We start from the raw sequence: 16,490 nt of genomic DNA, 5'->3' as shown, positions 1-16,490 counted from the left end.
CAGTTAGTGTGAGGACAGCGATATACTTAACAGCTAAGATTGTTTTAGCTCAACATTAATGCCTTCAACTGATTGGTGCAAAATCAGACACCAGTCAGATTAGGGAAGCCTTCAAAGTTTGTTTAACTGTCAAGTCTGTTGGCATTAGGCCAAACAACCTCCTGTCATTTACAGGGGAACCTTGATTATCCGAACAAGATTTCAAGGTCCCATAAAAACATTATATCAAAGAGGTAAGTGAATTTGGATTACCTGTACTGAAGAACATGTGAAAAGGCTGGCAATAACAAAGAAGCGCAAGCACCTCCAGTAACAACGACTTGATTTTTTTTCTTATGTAAGGGTAGTTATACAGCGCTTTGCAAAAGTGAGTGCTTTGTTCCTGTCACTTTACTGGGCTGTTCATGAAATAAATGGCAGAAAAAGTAAACGTGCGTGAGGTGGTGCTTCTGTCTTTCTATCGCGACACTGAGTTCAGTGGAAACTGATAAATGCTTTTGTGATTATAGAAGCTGTTCAGGACCTTGCTTAATGCTAAGATTTCATATATTTTGAGATGATCCTTCTCAGTTTAACCTGTGATTTGCAGGATGCAAAGATTAATTTGTTTAAATAGAGCCATCAAAATTATGGATTGAAACAAACTCTCCAATAGAGCACAGCATTAGATCAGTATGGATTCCCTTGTTTAAGGTTAAATTGATTATCTAAATCAATTATCTGAATGAAATACTGCCAGCCCGACTCCCTTGGGTAATCGAGGTGCCTCTGCAACGCCTAACCCTATTGAACTAAGTCAGTTGGAAGGCCTATTTCAGAGAGCAGTTAAGTCAACCACATCATTGTGGATTTAAGTCGCCTGTAGACTACACCAATAAAGATGATAGATTCGCATCCTTGAAGTACGCCAGTGGACCGGATGGATTTTAACAATATTAAATTATTGTATCGTCACTATTGCTGAGACTGGCTCTCTGTTCCAGATTAATTAACTAAATTTATATTCTACAAGCTGCTCTGGTGTGATTTGAACTCCTGTCTCTACAGTGTTAGACTAACCTTTTGGATTACTGGTCCAGTGAAAGTGCAACTAAGCCACCGATGCCTCATTTTTAAAGGTTTGTTTTAAGCACGAACCTTCAGTCTTAATTTAAAAGGAGATTCCTTTTAGTTTAAATTGTAATGTGAAAAGCAATGTCTTATTGAAGATGCAATATTCTCATATCAAGTATCTTTTTTGTTTCTTAGACTGCAGTGAAAGTTTTTAACATCCTGCCAAACTCGACACATGCAGATGGAAACTGCAGTAGTGATCGTGCCTTGCTCCAGCTGTCTGATAACCCAACTAAGCTGACTTTTGTGTTTATTGTGGTGAGTGAAGAATGCTCTATATTAAACATGCAGGTTGTGCAAATTCCATTGTTTCATTTCAGTGATATGTAGATTTAATAGACCATTTCTTTGTTTGGTTTAACATCTCCCTGCTGTTTGTAGATATGTTGAGTGACAGAACTTGTCATATTTGGCTATGTTGCCTTTGAATGCTCTACATGTGAACGTAAAGTGAGCATTACGAAATATTTTCACTTGGGAGGCAATAAAGCTCAGGGCTAGTCTTGATTTCAACAGATTCTGCAATCTCACATAGATTCAACAGTCAGGCATGAACAACTTTTAGCCTAGCGTGAGGTTTCTGGTGTGGTCCTAGATCTGCACACTTTACTAACTCAGCTCAGGTTGCGAAACTATTCAGGATATTTCCTGGTCCAACTTGTATCATGTGTTTGTCCATTGACTGTTAGCTTGCTCTTAACTGAATAAACTCTAGTTTTAGTACCATTTTTGAAAAGGTACTAAGGATTAACCAAATAATTGGTCAGTCTGATTCCAGTGATGGAAAATTATTTGAATCAATTCCACAAGCTGCCATGTTGAAAGATATAAATTAATTAGGGATAGTGCGGTTTTGTTAAGGCAAGCTCATACTTACTCACTGAATTCTTTGTCAAAGTAACATAGAGGTTTGAGGGTGGCACTATGGTTATTAGTAAGACATGTAGCAAGATTCTGTATCAAAGAGAGGTAAGCAAAGGTAACACTCTGCAATGCTGGGGAACAGTGGTGCATTGGATCCAAACTTGGCCGAGTGCTGGAAACAAAGGGTAATGCTCAATGTGAATGTTTTTGCAAATCGACAGCAGTTTGCAGTGGCGTTCCACAGGGGCACTGTGTTGCATCTCGTCTGTTGTAAACATTAATGAATCGGAATTAAATGTGGGAAGCCTGATGAGAAATTTTGTAAATGGCACAAAACTTGTCAATGAAGAGAGTGGCTGTTGACTTCATAATGATTTGTGATTTAGTTGAGTGGGTAGAGAAGTGACAACTGGAATTCAATACAGCGAAATGTGATTATATCTTGGGGTTAGTAAACAGAACAAGGAAGTACACAATAATTAGATTTTGAGAGGGATAGAGAAAATAGGGAACAGGTTCTTAAATGTGGGACAGGTGCATAAGTAGGTTTTACAAGAAATGCATGAGGATGCTGGGATGAGTTACAGAGTAGAAAGATTAGGTTTGGATTTTATTGTCACGTGTACTCAAGTATAGGAGTACCGTGAAGTGTGTCCAATGTCGCCACATGACACCATCTTGGGTACAAAGTAGTAAAATAAACACAGTTAACCGTTACAGGTCTTCATAGAATAAGTAGAAAAATAAAGAAATAAAATAATAAGTAACATTTAAATTTCTCCTTTAATATAAACTAGAAAAATAAAGGAACGAAGTTCAATGTTCATCAGTCTGAGTGCTTGCCAAGGGGCCAATTTCCTCTGCTTAGCTTGCTGTCTGGGAGACCTCAGTTGCCAGTTCTTCCCACTGCTGCAGATACTGGGGGACCTCCTTCACCACTCAGTCTGCCTGCTTCTGGCTGCAATGTCATCATCGCTGCTTCCACCACCACCAATCTCCTCCTGCTGTTGCAGCCTCCACTCACCAGGTGCGCACTAGGTTCAGCTCTCCCTGCTGGACACCAAACCAAGAGACTGCTACAGGCTGCTGAAAGACTCTTGCACCATGCCACGAGGGTGCATTGCCAAGTCAGTGCTGAGGCTGGGAGAAGAAAGAAAGAATCAAGGGAAAAAGAGAAAGAAACATTAGTGGACGAGTTCCTGGTGAAATGTCCTACTGTGCTGCCATCTTGAAATAGGGGAAGGCATGACTAAATGCTGGAAATGTGTAAAACATTGGTTCAGCCACAGCTGGAATTTCATATACGGTTCTGGTGACCGCATTCAGGGAAGTTCAGCATTTCTCTGGAGGGAGAACTGAGGAGTTTGTTACCAGGACCTAAAATTGCCACAACAACGAAGAATTGGATACACTAAGGTTATTTCCACACAGCAAATGAGGCTGAGGGAGGGGTGGCTTAACTGAGGAATTTAGAATAGAAAGAAAGGACCTGAGAAGACATGAATTATTAGAGGACATGGACTGAAGGTTGAAGGATAAAAATGGATATGTGGAGAAACATTTACTCAAAGGGCAGTGGGTGTGCGGGATTCACTGAAGTAAAACAAAGACCTGTGGATGCCAGAGGTCTGAAACAAACAAAAAACATTGCTGGAGAAACTCAGCAAGTCTGCCAGCATTTATAAAGAGAAAAGAGTTTTCATTTCGAGTCTATTTGAAAAAAGACCTCTATAACTTCATGATTGTAATTTAGTTTGTACTGAAGTTTTTAAACTTAATCTGATATTCTTCTTTTAATGTTTCATGTAAAGACTTGTTGACTTTATTGTTGTTTCCTGCAATGACTTTTCAAAATGGTGCCTACTTTTACTTTTATTGCTCCAATGTTTTGGTATTCGCCCTATGATATGAAAACTCTCTTTTTTTTTCAGAATACTACTACTAACAAGTTTTACCTAAAGGAGCTTTCCATTTTCACAAGACTTCCATCTACTGCTCAAGGTAAGCGTCAACTTTCAAAAATGCATCTTGAGACATTTAAAATGTTGGGTAATTGAGGGAAATAGTTTTGATCAGTGATGGTTTACATGATTTGGAGTACACAAACTTGCAGTTTTTCATTTAAGCATTAGGAAAGATACTTATTGAAGATGACTTCTACTTCATGCATCTGAAATTAATAGAACTTTTCATTGTCAGTCCATTTCAGAAATTTAAAAAGTTTTGAGAATATTCTTTGGTGACCTTGTGGTTTGACTGCTGAATCTGAGATCATAGTTTAGCATCATGTGGAGGATTCATTAATTTGGAAGTGGGTCTTGATTTTGGCAAAATGAAGGGATATAAGGTGTGGTTTGAATCATTTGTGCCTGTCAGCAAGGAGAAGTCTGCAAGACTGTGGATCTGACAACAGTGTTTTCCCCTCTTTGTTGATCTCATCTGTGTCATTGCGGGAAATGTTTCTTCACACCTAACAAGACCACACTGACCCTCGGAGTATTCCACCCAGATGTATTACTCTACTTCTGACTAGTGCTCCTAGCCTACACATCGCTGAACACTATGGGCAGTTTAGCATGGCCAATTCACCTAACTTGCATGTCTTTGGATTGTGGGAGAAAACCAAATCACCCAGAAGAAACCCAGGCAGGCACAGTGAGAATGTGCAAACTCCACCAAGATAGTCGCCCAAGGTTGGAATCAAACCTGGGACCCTGGCACTGTGTGGCAGCAGTGCTAACCACTGAGCCACCTTGCTGCCCGTTACTGTTTAGTCTGTATCATTGTCCCCTCCTCTCCCTCTCGCTTTCTCCCTGCGCTTGTCCACCCCTTTTGCTTTCTGCCCCCCCTCGCTCCCTGCTCCCCTTTCTCTCTGCCCCTACTCCCAAATGTACCATTGTGCACTTGTTAAGGGCTATCAAGTAATTATCGATTATAATATACTTTAAAGATATAGTCCAGTGAATGAAACCGGAATCTGGGGTGATTTGCATGATTAACTATGGAACAGTAAGGTTTTTGGGAGGTGTAGATGGATGTAGAGGAATAGCAGTGTTTCATCAATGCTAAGTGTGATTTAAGGTTTTCAAGCGAATAATGAATTTTTTTATAAATGAGGCATAGATTACAAGTGAAAGGAAGGATAATTACATGCATATAAAATATTGGTTAAGCCACCCAAACTCCAGACAGAATTGGTTAGTTAGAGATGTAAGAGATCTAATGTTTGATTGACATTTTTAAAATTTAAGAGGAGCTTGGTCATCGATGGGGAAAAGACCACTTCCTTTGGTTGAGTAAACAGTAAATTGAAGGCTGATGAACTATATGATAACAGATGAAAAGATAATTTACAAGAACAAATCTTTGTTTTGAATTCAGCTGTTTTACTTTGAGCTGATATTTCCCTAACCTTTTAATTTTGGTCTGAATTGATACTGGGCCTCTATTTGAGTTTCTTTCTTAATCGGAAATTTTGTTTGCTACACGGATGAAAGTAACAATAATCTTGTAGATGTGATACTGAAATAGTAATCCTGAGTTCTGAATCCCACCAAGTTCATTTGTAATAAATCTCTGTTAATATGTTGTAAAGCACCATAAGGAATGTCATGAATTCTTTTAGGATTATGAATTTTAAAACACAAACAGTTCACTATTCCCAGGCATTCTAATCAGTGTATTTCTTTAGAGTAACTTACAATGCCTAACTGCTGATGTTCTCAGGATGTCTGTCTAGAAGTGGACAACAAAATGTCAGTGTCCTTGACACCAAGGAACAAATTAAGTATGAGGTCTTGTATGATACATTTTACAATTTCCCCTTTTGCTTGTCCCAAGAAAAGTTAATAACTAGAGTGCTGTTTACTCTCGAAAGATATTGCATTTTGTTTGCTGCATTCCTGGACATTACAACAACTTGAATTTTGTTCTTGCATCTCTTTTTTTGCTTTTTGCATTTAGGAAAGGAGTTTACTGCTAAAAATGACAGCCTGACCTACCTACAGACAACCTTGGGCAAATCGTATATGTGCCATACTGAACAAACATTGCGAGTGAATCTAAATGTCTCCATCAATGCATTTGAGCTTCATGTTCAACCATTCAGAGTAAATGATGCAAAATACGGAGCTGGTAAGTTATCATAATTTTAAAATATTACCAGTTTGAAAAGTGATTACTTTCATTTGAACAAAAGCACAGTTTGTAAATGGACTTTGTATGTTCCTTCAACTTTGTTTGCCACTTCAGTTCTGCCTATTTCCAGACATAATGGTTTCTAGACATGGTTGAACATCTAGATTTTTTTTACTTGTGCATATCAAATTACCTTACAAAGATTTGGTGTTAGCTTCATAGCTGAGAACTTTGTACAAATAAGGTTATTTGTTTTCGCTTTAATTAGCATGGTCTGTAAAGTGTTTCAACAAAGGTACTTGACCATTTAAACTATGCGTTTTGGATTGTGACAGTTCTGGTAGCTTTAAGCGATGAGTTTTTAAATCATCTTTTTGTTTTGTTTTGAACAGCTGAAGAATGCCAAATGGATAAAGATGACATGTTGATCCCAATCATTGTTGGTGCAGCTCTTGCTGGCCTTGTGCTGATTGTGTTGATTGCTTATCTGATTGGAAGGAAGAGGAGCCACGCTGGATACCAAACCATCTAACCTCATAGATTTAGCTATTCCACTTCTGTAACTAATTCTTTTTCAAAGAAATGCACACACATTCTCTCTGAAATCTTGGGCATGGACCTGTGTTAAAGGGAGTTGAGAAAAAAGTTTACTGACAAACAGAATCCTTTGCCTGACAACTTGCTTCTAACATTGTATGTTCTTAATGACATATGGTGAAATATTTCCCAGAGCACACTTCCCCCAACCGCTAGACCTTGAGATAGAGTATACCATTGCAAATACATTATAATGACTAACTCTCGGGTCAGTGACCCATTTGAGGAATAAATGCAGATTTTTCAATGCAAACTGAAACCCAAATCGTACCCAATTAGCCAACGCAATGTTGCACACAAGTTGTGAGGAAGGAGCAACTGTGTGTCAACCTTGCACATTTATGATCCGCAGCTGGTTCCCTTATACCAAGAGCAGGTGTAATATAGGTAACGTAGAGAGGCTGGATTTATTTACATTGAGTGCAGCCAACCAGGAAAGGCCAGTTCTTTGTCAGAGATTGTAATACTAAAACGCAAGAGTTCTTTAGGGAAAGAACTGTTTGTGAGTAAATTAATAATATTTCACACTGCTGTTGTGTAACTAAGAGTGTTAATTCCTGCTTTACAGAAATAATGGTGTGTTGTGCTAAAGTGACTTTTTTGGCTAATTACATTTAACTTTTACTTTAGGGATGTGTATGTATACTCAAACATGTGTGCCTGTAAATTAGGCTATTTGAAAATTAAGCCCTCATTCCCACTCCCAACAAAATTATAAACAAAATTACAATGGCTGGGGTATTGCTAGATTTTAATTTGGATTTGAGAATAGTTTTAATCATTGGAATGATACCTTTAGGAAGGGGCTTGTCATCCTCCTTAGCATTGTGGAGGAAAACCACATTGGTATAGATTGTGTTGCAGTGTTTGGCCTTTTTGAAATACAAAAGCGCAACATTGCTCTTAGTTTGCTCACCTTTCACTGCTGGGACCTTTCACACAGGGATTGTTTGGATATAAAGCAAGATGCATTGGGTGTGAGCAGTTTTTTTGTGTAAATCAGTGTTCAATCTGAAACAGCTTCAATAATTACTGATGGATTTTTTTTTTAAAATGCTGAATGTGGATCAAGTCCAAGGATCAAACTAGTTCAAGTGCTAGTCATCTCATGTATGTATTCTGTGCACTTTGATCCCTAAACTTGAAGAAAGATGTTGGTTGAATTGAACATTACCCTAGCACGCTGTTCTCCCTGGTGCTATCAATATATGTATAGTTTAAAGTTGGTTTAACTTGATGGCCACCTGTTTCAAATTTGGTTCCTGATATTTACATTTTTTTTCCTGGGTTATATTTTAAACTATTGATTTATGCTTTTGAGTAATCTCTTTTGGGTGCTCTGCATATGGTTAGGAGCTGGCACTCTGTTCTCTTCTCCCCATTTTTTTTTTAATAATCAATTAAACTGTGTGCATTTTTTGTGACTGCACTTTTTCAGGCATGTCTACCATAGAGAGAAATTTAAGCCTGCCAGTTGTGCTTAAGAGTTTGTTTTGGACTGTTAACTGAAGATTTGGCACATGAGGTGTATGCATTGCCTATAACCGTGCTAATAAAGGATTTGTTTCTCAAAGGGCTATGTGCTGGTTTCCCTTCTTCTGTTAAAGGCATTTGGCCAGCTCTCTTAATTGGATAACAAAGGGAATCTTATTCTGTCGCACAATCACTTACCAAGTGTTGATCATTTGTTATAGAGAAAGTCTACTTCTAAGTTGCATCTGGTTGGTAGAGTCTTTGTATTGGAAGGAAGAGGCAAATATTCTTGACCATGTAACTGCTTCAAGTCTGAAGGTATGCTTGTATGATTTTCTGCAGCATATTTAAGGCCTTTTTGTTCTTCAAGAAATGATTTCATCAGCATTGCAGTTTGCTCAGTTTTTACATGACTTGCTTGATTTAAACTGTTTGCACTCTGTTCCATTCCTTTTTGTATTTTGAGTTTCTTTTTGTTTCTGTAATCTAGTTTGATGTTGGAAATGAAAAGTTTCCTGACTTGTACTTGTGCACCAATAAAATTATTTCTATTCCGTCTGCCAAACAGGTTTTTAAGTTTACGTTTGTCTGTGACAAAAAATTCCCTCTCTCTTCAACATGACCAAGCTTTTGAACATCTGTTCATAATTCATGCCTTGGTGTCAAATTTAGTTTGGTTTAGTTAAAGCTTTAGTTAAATGCTGTGGTATGTTTTGCTTTGTTAAATGTGGGAGATAAGTGAACCTTGTTTTGTGATGTCACACTGCATTCTGATAGATTTGCTGCTCTGCATTTGCAGATTGACCAAAATTCCACATTGACATTGTGTAATCCTATTCTGCTGTTTTATTGTGCTCTTTCTCATTCTTTTTGCCTGTTTGCTCACCAGCTGTTTTAATTCTGTGGTTTAAAAATGCTAAGACAATTAATACAAGAATCTTGGATGAATTGAATTATAGGCAGACACAAGCTTGCTGGTCTGATCACTCCATTGTTTTTCAAGTGTTTTGTATTGTATCCTATAAGCCTTAAATTGCATTGACGTTATTATTTTTCTGTCAGTGGTTTAATGTGGGTGCACATCAAAAGAAAACCTGAAGAGCTTTGGATCATTATTGTTAACTGTCGACACAGTCTATGTGATCACAAGTTTCAGCTATGGGTCTTCATGTAACTGGCCACTTAATTCTCAAACCACAGATCTTTGGCCACATGGGGCAGGATGTCCCACTAGGTAACTGTTTTGGAGTATTCTTTAATCAAATTTTAATAGCTGAATTGGTTGTTGCTCTGGTGGAAGACTGAGTTTTGTTTTGACTTTAATAAATGGCACTTATTGCCATTTCACAGTGGCAAATACTGTATAACTGATTTGCCTAATGCGTTAGTACTTTAGAAATTTTAAATTCCACTGACCACTTCTATGTTGGTGAAGCACATCATTGCACAGTATTAACAGTTCAGAAATTAACCATTTAGTCCATTTTGGGTTTTTGGGCTCAATACAAGCCTCCAGCCTTTGTCTAACTCTTGTCAGCATAACCCACTTATTTCTGCTTCTTGTTTGTGTTGCTTCTCCTTAAAAGACTATGGCATTGTATGAAATCCCAGATGATACGTGGATCCTGTCAGTAGTAAATGTTTTTTAAAATAAAAATGCCAATAAAATGTATAGTACTCGGGCATACAGCCTATTTTCCTTTTAACATTCATTACTTGGGCAAACTGATCACTGCAGTACTAGATTGTTGGAGAACAACTTTGTTAACTTCCTTTCATCTATTAGGGGTTTGTGCTTTTAATGAAGGTCTTGCACCTTTTTCGTCCCTGTCCAGCCAAGCATATTTGCCACACTGCAAAACAGGTAGTCAGAGACCTCCCTACCTGTCCTGTCTATGCACACATTCCGTGGAAACTGAATTGGGCAAATAACTAAATTTTTGTTTGCTCAAGAATATGCTTATTGCTTACTATGTTTTGATTTGTTCTCCCTCATGCAAAGGAAATGTTCAGGCGTCTTCTCCACTTCGACTGTCCTCTAATATTGTAACCTCGTGGCTCCCATGTTGAAACTTAGACCTCACCCAGTAGCAATGCATTGGAAAAGATGAAGTGGCCTAGTGTGACTCATGTTTGATTAACCCCTTTGTATTCATATCCTTTTGAGATAAAAGCCCTTTATCCCCTTTCTGTAACTGTCCAATTGTGACTAAACTGGTTTGTCTCATGCTATTATCATACAAGTATAGTGTTGCTTTGAAATGTAGTCCAGAATTACAGAGTACAAGTAGGTCCATTTGTTCCAACCAGCCATGTGCTGTGTGAGCTGCCTCCCATCCTCCTCCTCCAAATGCCAGTAGTATAGCCTATTTTTTTCCTCGATTATTTGACAGCATATAAAAACGCCGTGCAATCCATTGTGCCTGTAGTTTCAGAAAAAGAGCCATCCAATCAAATGTCACTTTCCAGCTCTTGGCCTGTAGACCTGTAAGTTACGGCCCTCTAGGTTTTTCTATATATGTTTTATCCCACTGCTATCCTCCAACCCTCTTATCAGACTCGACAGAATAAGTTTCTCTGTGCCCCTTGGTTATAGTCCCCTGTTTTATAATGTGATTAAAAGGGGGAATGGTCAAAGCTCCTCTACTATTTTTTTAAATTTTTAATCATATTGTAGAAAGTTCCATATTCTAATCACCTCTTAAAGAAGTTTCTCCTGCTACTTCATTTGATGAATTAGTGCCTGCCCTTTCTTGATGGCCCCTAACTGTTGACTTGCACAATGGAGCATATCAACCTGTACCCAATTAAACCTTGCCATGGCAGCATGGTGGTTAGCAGTGCTGCCTCACAGCACCAACGTCTTGGGTTTGATTCCAACCTCAGGCAACTGTCTGTGTGGATTTTGTACGTTATCCCCATGTCTGTGTGGGTTTCCTCCCACAACCCAAAGATGTGCAGGTTGGGTGGTTTGACCCTGCTAAATTGCTCATTATGTCCAGAGATGTGCAGGCTAAATGGTTTAACCATGGGAAATCCAGGATTACAGGGATAGTATAGGGGTGTGGGTCAGGGTGGGATGCTGTTCAGAAGGCTGCTGTGGGCTCGGTGGACTGAATTGCCTGCTTCAGCACTACAGGGATTCTGATTCTAAAATTTGATGTCCTAGAAGAGAGAATAGCTCCAAACTCTTTAATCCTTCCAGATGGTTATAACCACTCAGTTCCTGTGTCATTTCAGCAAATATTCATTTTGCACTTAGCTCCAGTTTGCATAGTATTAAAGACTAGACAATGTATAGTATTGTGTGATCCGACCTAGGTTTTACACAGGTGTAACCTTACAAGATGTAGAATTGTGCCCATGGTATTGTTACTATGGCAATTGTTAGGATTTCAGTAATTAATAATCTAGAATGGAAAATTGTAGTAACTATAGTAGTAATAATAATAACAATGAAGCTACCAGATTTTTGTTTAAAAACAATAGCATTCATTGGTTTCCTTCGGAGAATGGAACTGCCATCCTTATCTGGTCAGGTAAGGATGTAATTCCAGACCCAATGTGATTGACTCTTACCTATCCTCTGAAATGGCTTTGCACATTCTTTGGTTGTATTGAGCTGCTTGCAGCAATGTTGAAAAGGAATAAAATAGGATTGAACCAAGCACATGCGAAGGAAATGATAGTGCTCATATTTCAATTGTTTGATAGTGAACTCCAAAAATACTTCCATCTGTCACCACAAAAGCCTGAGCTGAGAATCATTATTTTCGTGGCCCAGTGGTCCCTGCAGTCTGTCCAGGCTGTACTAATTTGAAAAATCACCATGTGCAAATAATCCATGCAAAATAGTTTTTATTGAATGTAAGAGGTCCTTTAATCCATTCTTTGTCTTCCATCGAAATACAAAAGATTTACATTGCTCTAGCTTTCAAATCTTTCCATTGTTATATTTGATTTTCATTACCCTTCCCATTGCAACAAGTTGATAATGTTCGCCTTAAAAATGGGAAATAATCGATACAAGCTACAACATTGCCCTCTGAGCACATGGAATGACCTTGCATTACACCATATGACAAATTACCACCAATTAGTTTCAGTAACGTGGTTACCCTGATTACTATTACAATCCTCTATACCTGCAGCCAACTGTGATCCCACGGGTAGTGAGATCATCGATCTCTGGAGGTCAGCACCTCACTAGACAAGTAGGAGATAATGATGACAGGGCTGTCTCTCTAGCCAGAATTTCAAACCCCGAACCTCTAAATTTACAGGATACAAATGAGGAATGTCATCAATATGCTTAATTATCCACCTTGGAAGACTGCTGCCAATGGGATTGCAGACCATCTCTGCCCAAAGCAGTTCTTGGAGTGAAACAATTGAGTGCATCATTGCTTCAGTCTTGTGTATGTATATAAAAACAGAATCTTCCTTGACTCCTAATTTAAAAATGTATCCACCTTAAATCCAATCTGAGGCTATTGATTAAAACGTTTGTCCAGTTGAAGCAGATATTTTAAACTGTCTATTGAAATGTTAGGCTATTTACCTGCAAAGCTTTTGTATATCAGGATCATTTTTGAAATGCTTGAATGATGATCTAAGTTTGTTTTAAAATTTATTCTTATGTGGGATGTGCACATCACTGGCAAGGCCAACATTTGTTACCCATCCCTATTTTCTCTGGAATTGAGAGACTTATTCAAAGGCCTATTTCAGATGGTATGGGAATCGCATATCAGCCAGACCAGGGAAGAATGGCACTTTTTCTTCCCTTGAAGGGGATTAGTGAATCAGATGGTTTTTTATGACATCTGATGATTCATTGAATTAGCCTTGACCTCTGGATTGTTTGTTCAATGATATTGGCACTACATACACCATTAGCTTTCTAAGTTATTCACCATTTAAAAGACAGTTCCCTAAATAGGCCTTCTTGTGCACTCCCATTGTCATGTTCTTGGAAATGCTTCAAATAATTTGTAAAGCAGGTAGAAACCTAAAGGTTGTAAGGCCTTAATTCACATTGGGAATTCTGGAATGGCATAATGTAAGTAGAGCTATTCCTGCCCAACTCCAGTAAGGCTGTTGCCATCTGATAACCATGCTGGTGTATTCCATTTTGGAAGTTCCCAATTTTCGAATTGACAGGGATCAAATTAGGGATGGCACCAATAATGGTCAAATGAAGCTGCATCACCTTTCAGTAACTGGTGGTAGACCCAATTAGAGGAGAAGGGACAGGAGATTGAGAGTTCAAGTTAGGATTGTTGTTGGAGAGAGGATAGTTTTTTTTTCAATATAGCACATTGCAAAGCAGTCCTCTCAGTGAAAAATGGGCTTACTCAGTGTCAGGACTGTCTGATCTTCTGATTTGCTTATTGTTGATGCTGCTATTTTTCCATTTTAGCAATCACAATTCAGCTGATCAGTTGGTCCTAACAACCTGGGCTGGGCTGGGTTCAACTGAGTCTGCCATGCCTCCAACTGGGGAAAGGAGGTTATAGCTGGCAGGGAGATCCCCTTCTAAAATCACAAGAGATTGTGGAGTTAGGCTGAAATAAAGGGGTAAACTGCAGATGTGAGAAAATAGGGAATAAGCAATAAACAGAGGAATTACCAGATGAGGGATTCCTAACCATCTCAACTGCTGTGATAGTAGCTTGTGTTTTTTTTTCCCAGCAATTCCTGATTGGCCCAGATGTCCTGTAGTTAGCTTGGCCTAATGCTAGAATCTGACAGTCTCACAATGTCACAAGCAATGTTTGAGGCTCACTATAGTATTTATAGATGTAGGGTTTTCAACGGTATGTGCAGATTGCAACGTTACCCTTTTATGCTTCATCTTACATCTTAGCCATGCTACTCCTTGAAATGTGGAGCCTGCAACAATTTATTTCCTTACTTAAGAAATGGAACAGACTCCTGATTTGGAGGGAGGCATCTCCAGAATCGATTCTCTCCTTAGGTCATTTGGTAATCCACCATTAACCCCCCACACGTTGAGCTCATCAAACACACCAGTCTCGATCATCTCCTCTTGCCATGGGATAGGGATGTTACCAGTTGCAAATTCATCAAAAAACTCCTTGTCTGCATCTTCAATAGTAATTCCTTTCACAGTTGAGAAAGCGCCAACATCTTGAATGTCCTTTGCATACACTGTTTTAGAGTCTGGGGTAAAAGGAGGTGGAAGAATACCTAGAAGGGACCATAGAAAATGTCTACAGTGAGCAGTGTTAATACATATAATTTTCTGTTGGGCTATGCTATAATTTATCTTGTAAGTATTTAGACTGAAAGCCCTGTGCAACTCTGAGGTGCTACTACACTGTTACAAGTGCTTTTACGTTAGGTGTATAACCCTGTAGACTCATTAAAGATTCCAAAGTGATACTGGAAAAATAAAAGTTCTCCCAGATTTCTGGCCCACTGCTACTCCATCAACCACATCACCAAAGTAAACTATTTTACTTGCTCCATGGAAGTTTGCTGTGTAAAACATAGTTATTGATTTTTTTTTCATTCAGTCATTAGATGTGGGCAACACTGGCTGGGCCAGCATTTATTACCCATCACCACTTTCCCTTGAGAATGTGATGTGTTGTTTTCAAACTGCTGCACCTATGTACTATAGGTAGTTCCACAATGTCATTTGGGAGGGAGTTCCAGAATTTTGACCCAGTGACACTGAAGGGACGGTGATATATTTCCAAGTCAGAGTGGCTTGGAGAACAAGTAGTGGTGTTCCCCTGTATCTGCTGCCCTTATTGTTCTACATGGAACTGGTTGTGATTTTTGGAAGGTGCTGTCTGAGGTTTGCGCATATAACAAACTATTTCAAGAAATTTGAGTGTTACTGGAGACATTTCTCAGATATTCTATCAATAGGGCATTTATATTTCTCTCCCTTTGTAATTTTATATATTTTTGAGAGTATTATTAAACTACATGAATCAACCAAACACTGACAGCAAACTTTTTAAAAATGGTTTGGGATAGGATGTTTTCCTGTCAACATTTCGCATTTAGTCCTACCATGTCAACTGTCACAATGTCCTTCAGCTAGAAGATAGATGGGAGAAGTTAGGACTAGCCTTCTTGGAGCAGAGAAAACTGCAAGGGTCAAAGTGTTTAAAAATTACAAAAGGACTGGATGTAATAGAGTTAAACTGTTTCCACTGTAGAATGATTGAAAACCAGTGGGCACAGATTTAAAGGTAATTAGGAAAGGAAGCAATATTGCCTTGAGAAAAAACATTCATTTGGTGAGTAGCTAAGGTCTGAAATGTACTATCTGTGGTGGAGGCACAAGGCTTTTAAAATCCATCATTATGTGAAACAAGGATGTGCAGGAATCTGGCCAAAAGAAGACCGTAAGAAATAGGCGTAGGCCATTTGGCCCTTCGAGCCTGTCGTGCTATTCAATTGGATCACGGCTGATCCAATAATCCTCACTTCCAATTTTCTGTCTTTGATTCTAGTACTATTCAAGCACTTACCTACCTAAAATATACATAAGGACACTGCCTGTACAGCTCTGTGGCAAGGAGTTACAAAGACTCAACCCTCTGAAGAAGAAATTTTTCCTCATCTCAGTCTTAAATTGACACCCCCTGTAATTCTGAGACAATGTTCTCTGGTTATAGACTCCTAATGAGGGAAACATTTTCTCAGTGTTTACTCTGAAAAATTTTGGGTTTTAAGTGGCATGACATTGACTCTATTCATTGAGGTTAGAAGAACAAGTTAATCCCTCCATACTAGGAATCGTGCGTATGAACCTTTTCTGAGCTATCTCTGATGTAGTAAATTCTTAAATAGACCAAGACTGCTTTCAGCACGCCATGATGTGGTCCCACTAGCACCTTGCACAGTTGCAATAAAACGTCCCCACTCTTATACTACCACCCACTTGAAATAAAGGCTAGCATTCCGTTGACTTCCTGGTTGCATTTTGCAGCTTTCTGCAGTTTTTCTCCATTTAAAAAAAAACTATTTGTTTGTTATCCCTTTCAAAATAAGCAACTTTACAATTTCCCACATTATACCCCATTTGCCAACTTTTCTGCACACTTGCCTAACCCCTGTATACTGTTTGTATCACTCTCGCAACTTGCCTTTCCACCTATTTTTGTGTCTCCACGTTTAGCTACAGTATGTATGCTTCCTCCCTTCAAGTCATGAATATATATTGTATACAGTTGCAATTCCAGCACTGACCCCTGTGGAACCTCATTAGTCACGGGTTGCAAGCTGAAAAAGAGTCTCATCCTACTTGCTACTTCCTTGTC

The 16,490-nt window shown here is 38.7% G+C and overlaps 2 protein-coding genes across 2 annotated transcripts in view; one reads left to right on the top strand and one right to left on the bottom strand.

The window, feature by feature from the left end:
- Positions 1-8,284, top strand: part of lamp1a (lysosomal associated membrane protein 1a) — a 38,920-nt gene extending 30,636 nt beyond the window's left edge. Inside the window, exons 6-9 of the mRNA XM_060833336.1 lie at positions 1,249-1,371; positions 3,909-3,978; positions 5,941-6,111; positions 6,507-8,284. Coding sequence (XP_060689319.1) covers positions 1,249-1,371; positions 3,909-3,978; positions 5,941-6,111; positions 6,507-6,646 — 504 coding nt within the window. The 3' untranslated portion in view covers positions 6,647-8,284. The remainder of the gene's footprint in view (positions 1-1,248; positions 1,372-3,908; positions 3,979-5,940; positions 6,112-6,506) is intronic.
- Positions 8,285-14,101: 5,817 nt separating this feature from the next.
- grk1a (G protein-coupled receptor kinase 1 a) overlaps positions 14,102-16,490 on the bottom strand; it is a 37,280-nt gene continuing 34,891 nt past the window's right edge. The window contains exon 7 of the mRNA XM_060832899.1: positions 14,102-14,397. Coding sequence (XP_060688882.1) covers positions 14,102-14,397 — 296 coding nt within the window. The remainder of the gene's footprint in view (positions 14,398-16,490) is intronic.

The sequence above is a fragment of the Hemiscyllium ocellatum genome, chromosome 12 (assembly GCF_020745735.1).
Source record: "Hemiscyllium ocellatum isolate sHemOce1 chromosome 12, sHemOce1.pat.X.cur, whole genome shotgun sequence".
Lineage (NCBI taxonomy): Eukaryota > Metazoa > Chordata > Chondrichthyes > Orectolobiformes > Hemiscylliidae > Hemiscyllium > Hemiscyllium ocellatum.
This window is presented reverse-complemented; position numbering and strand designations above follow the sequence as displayed.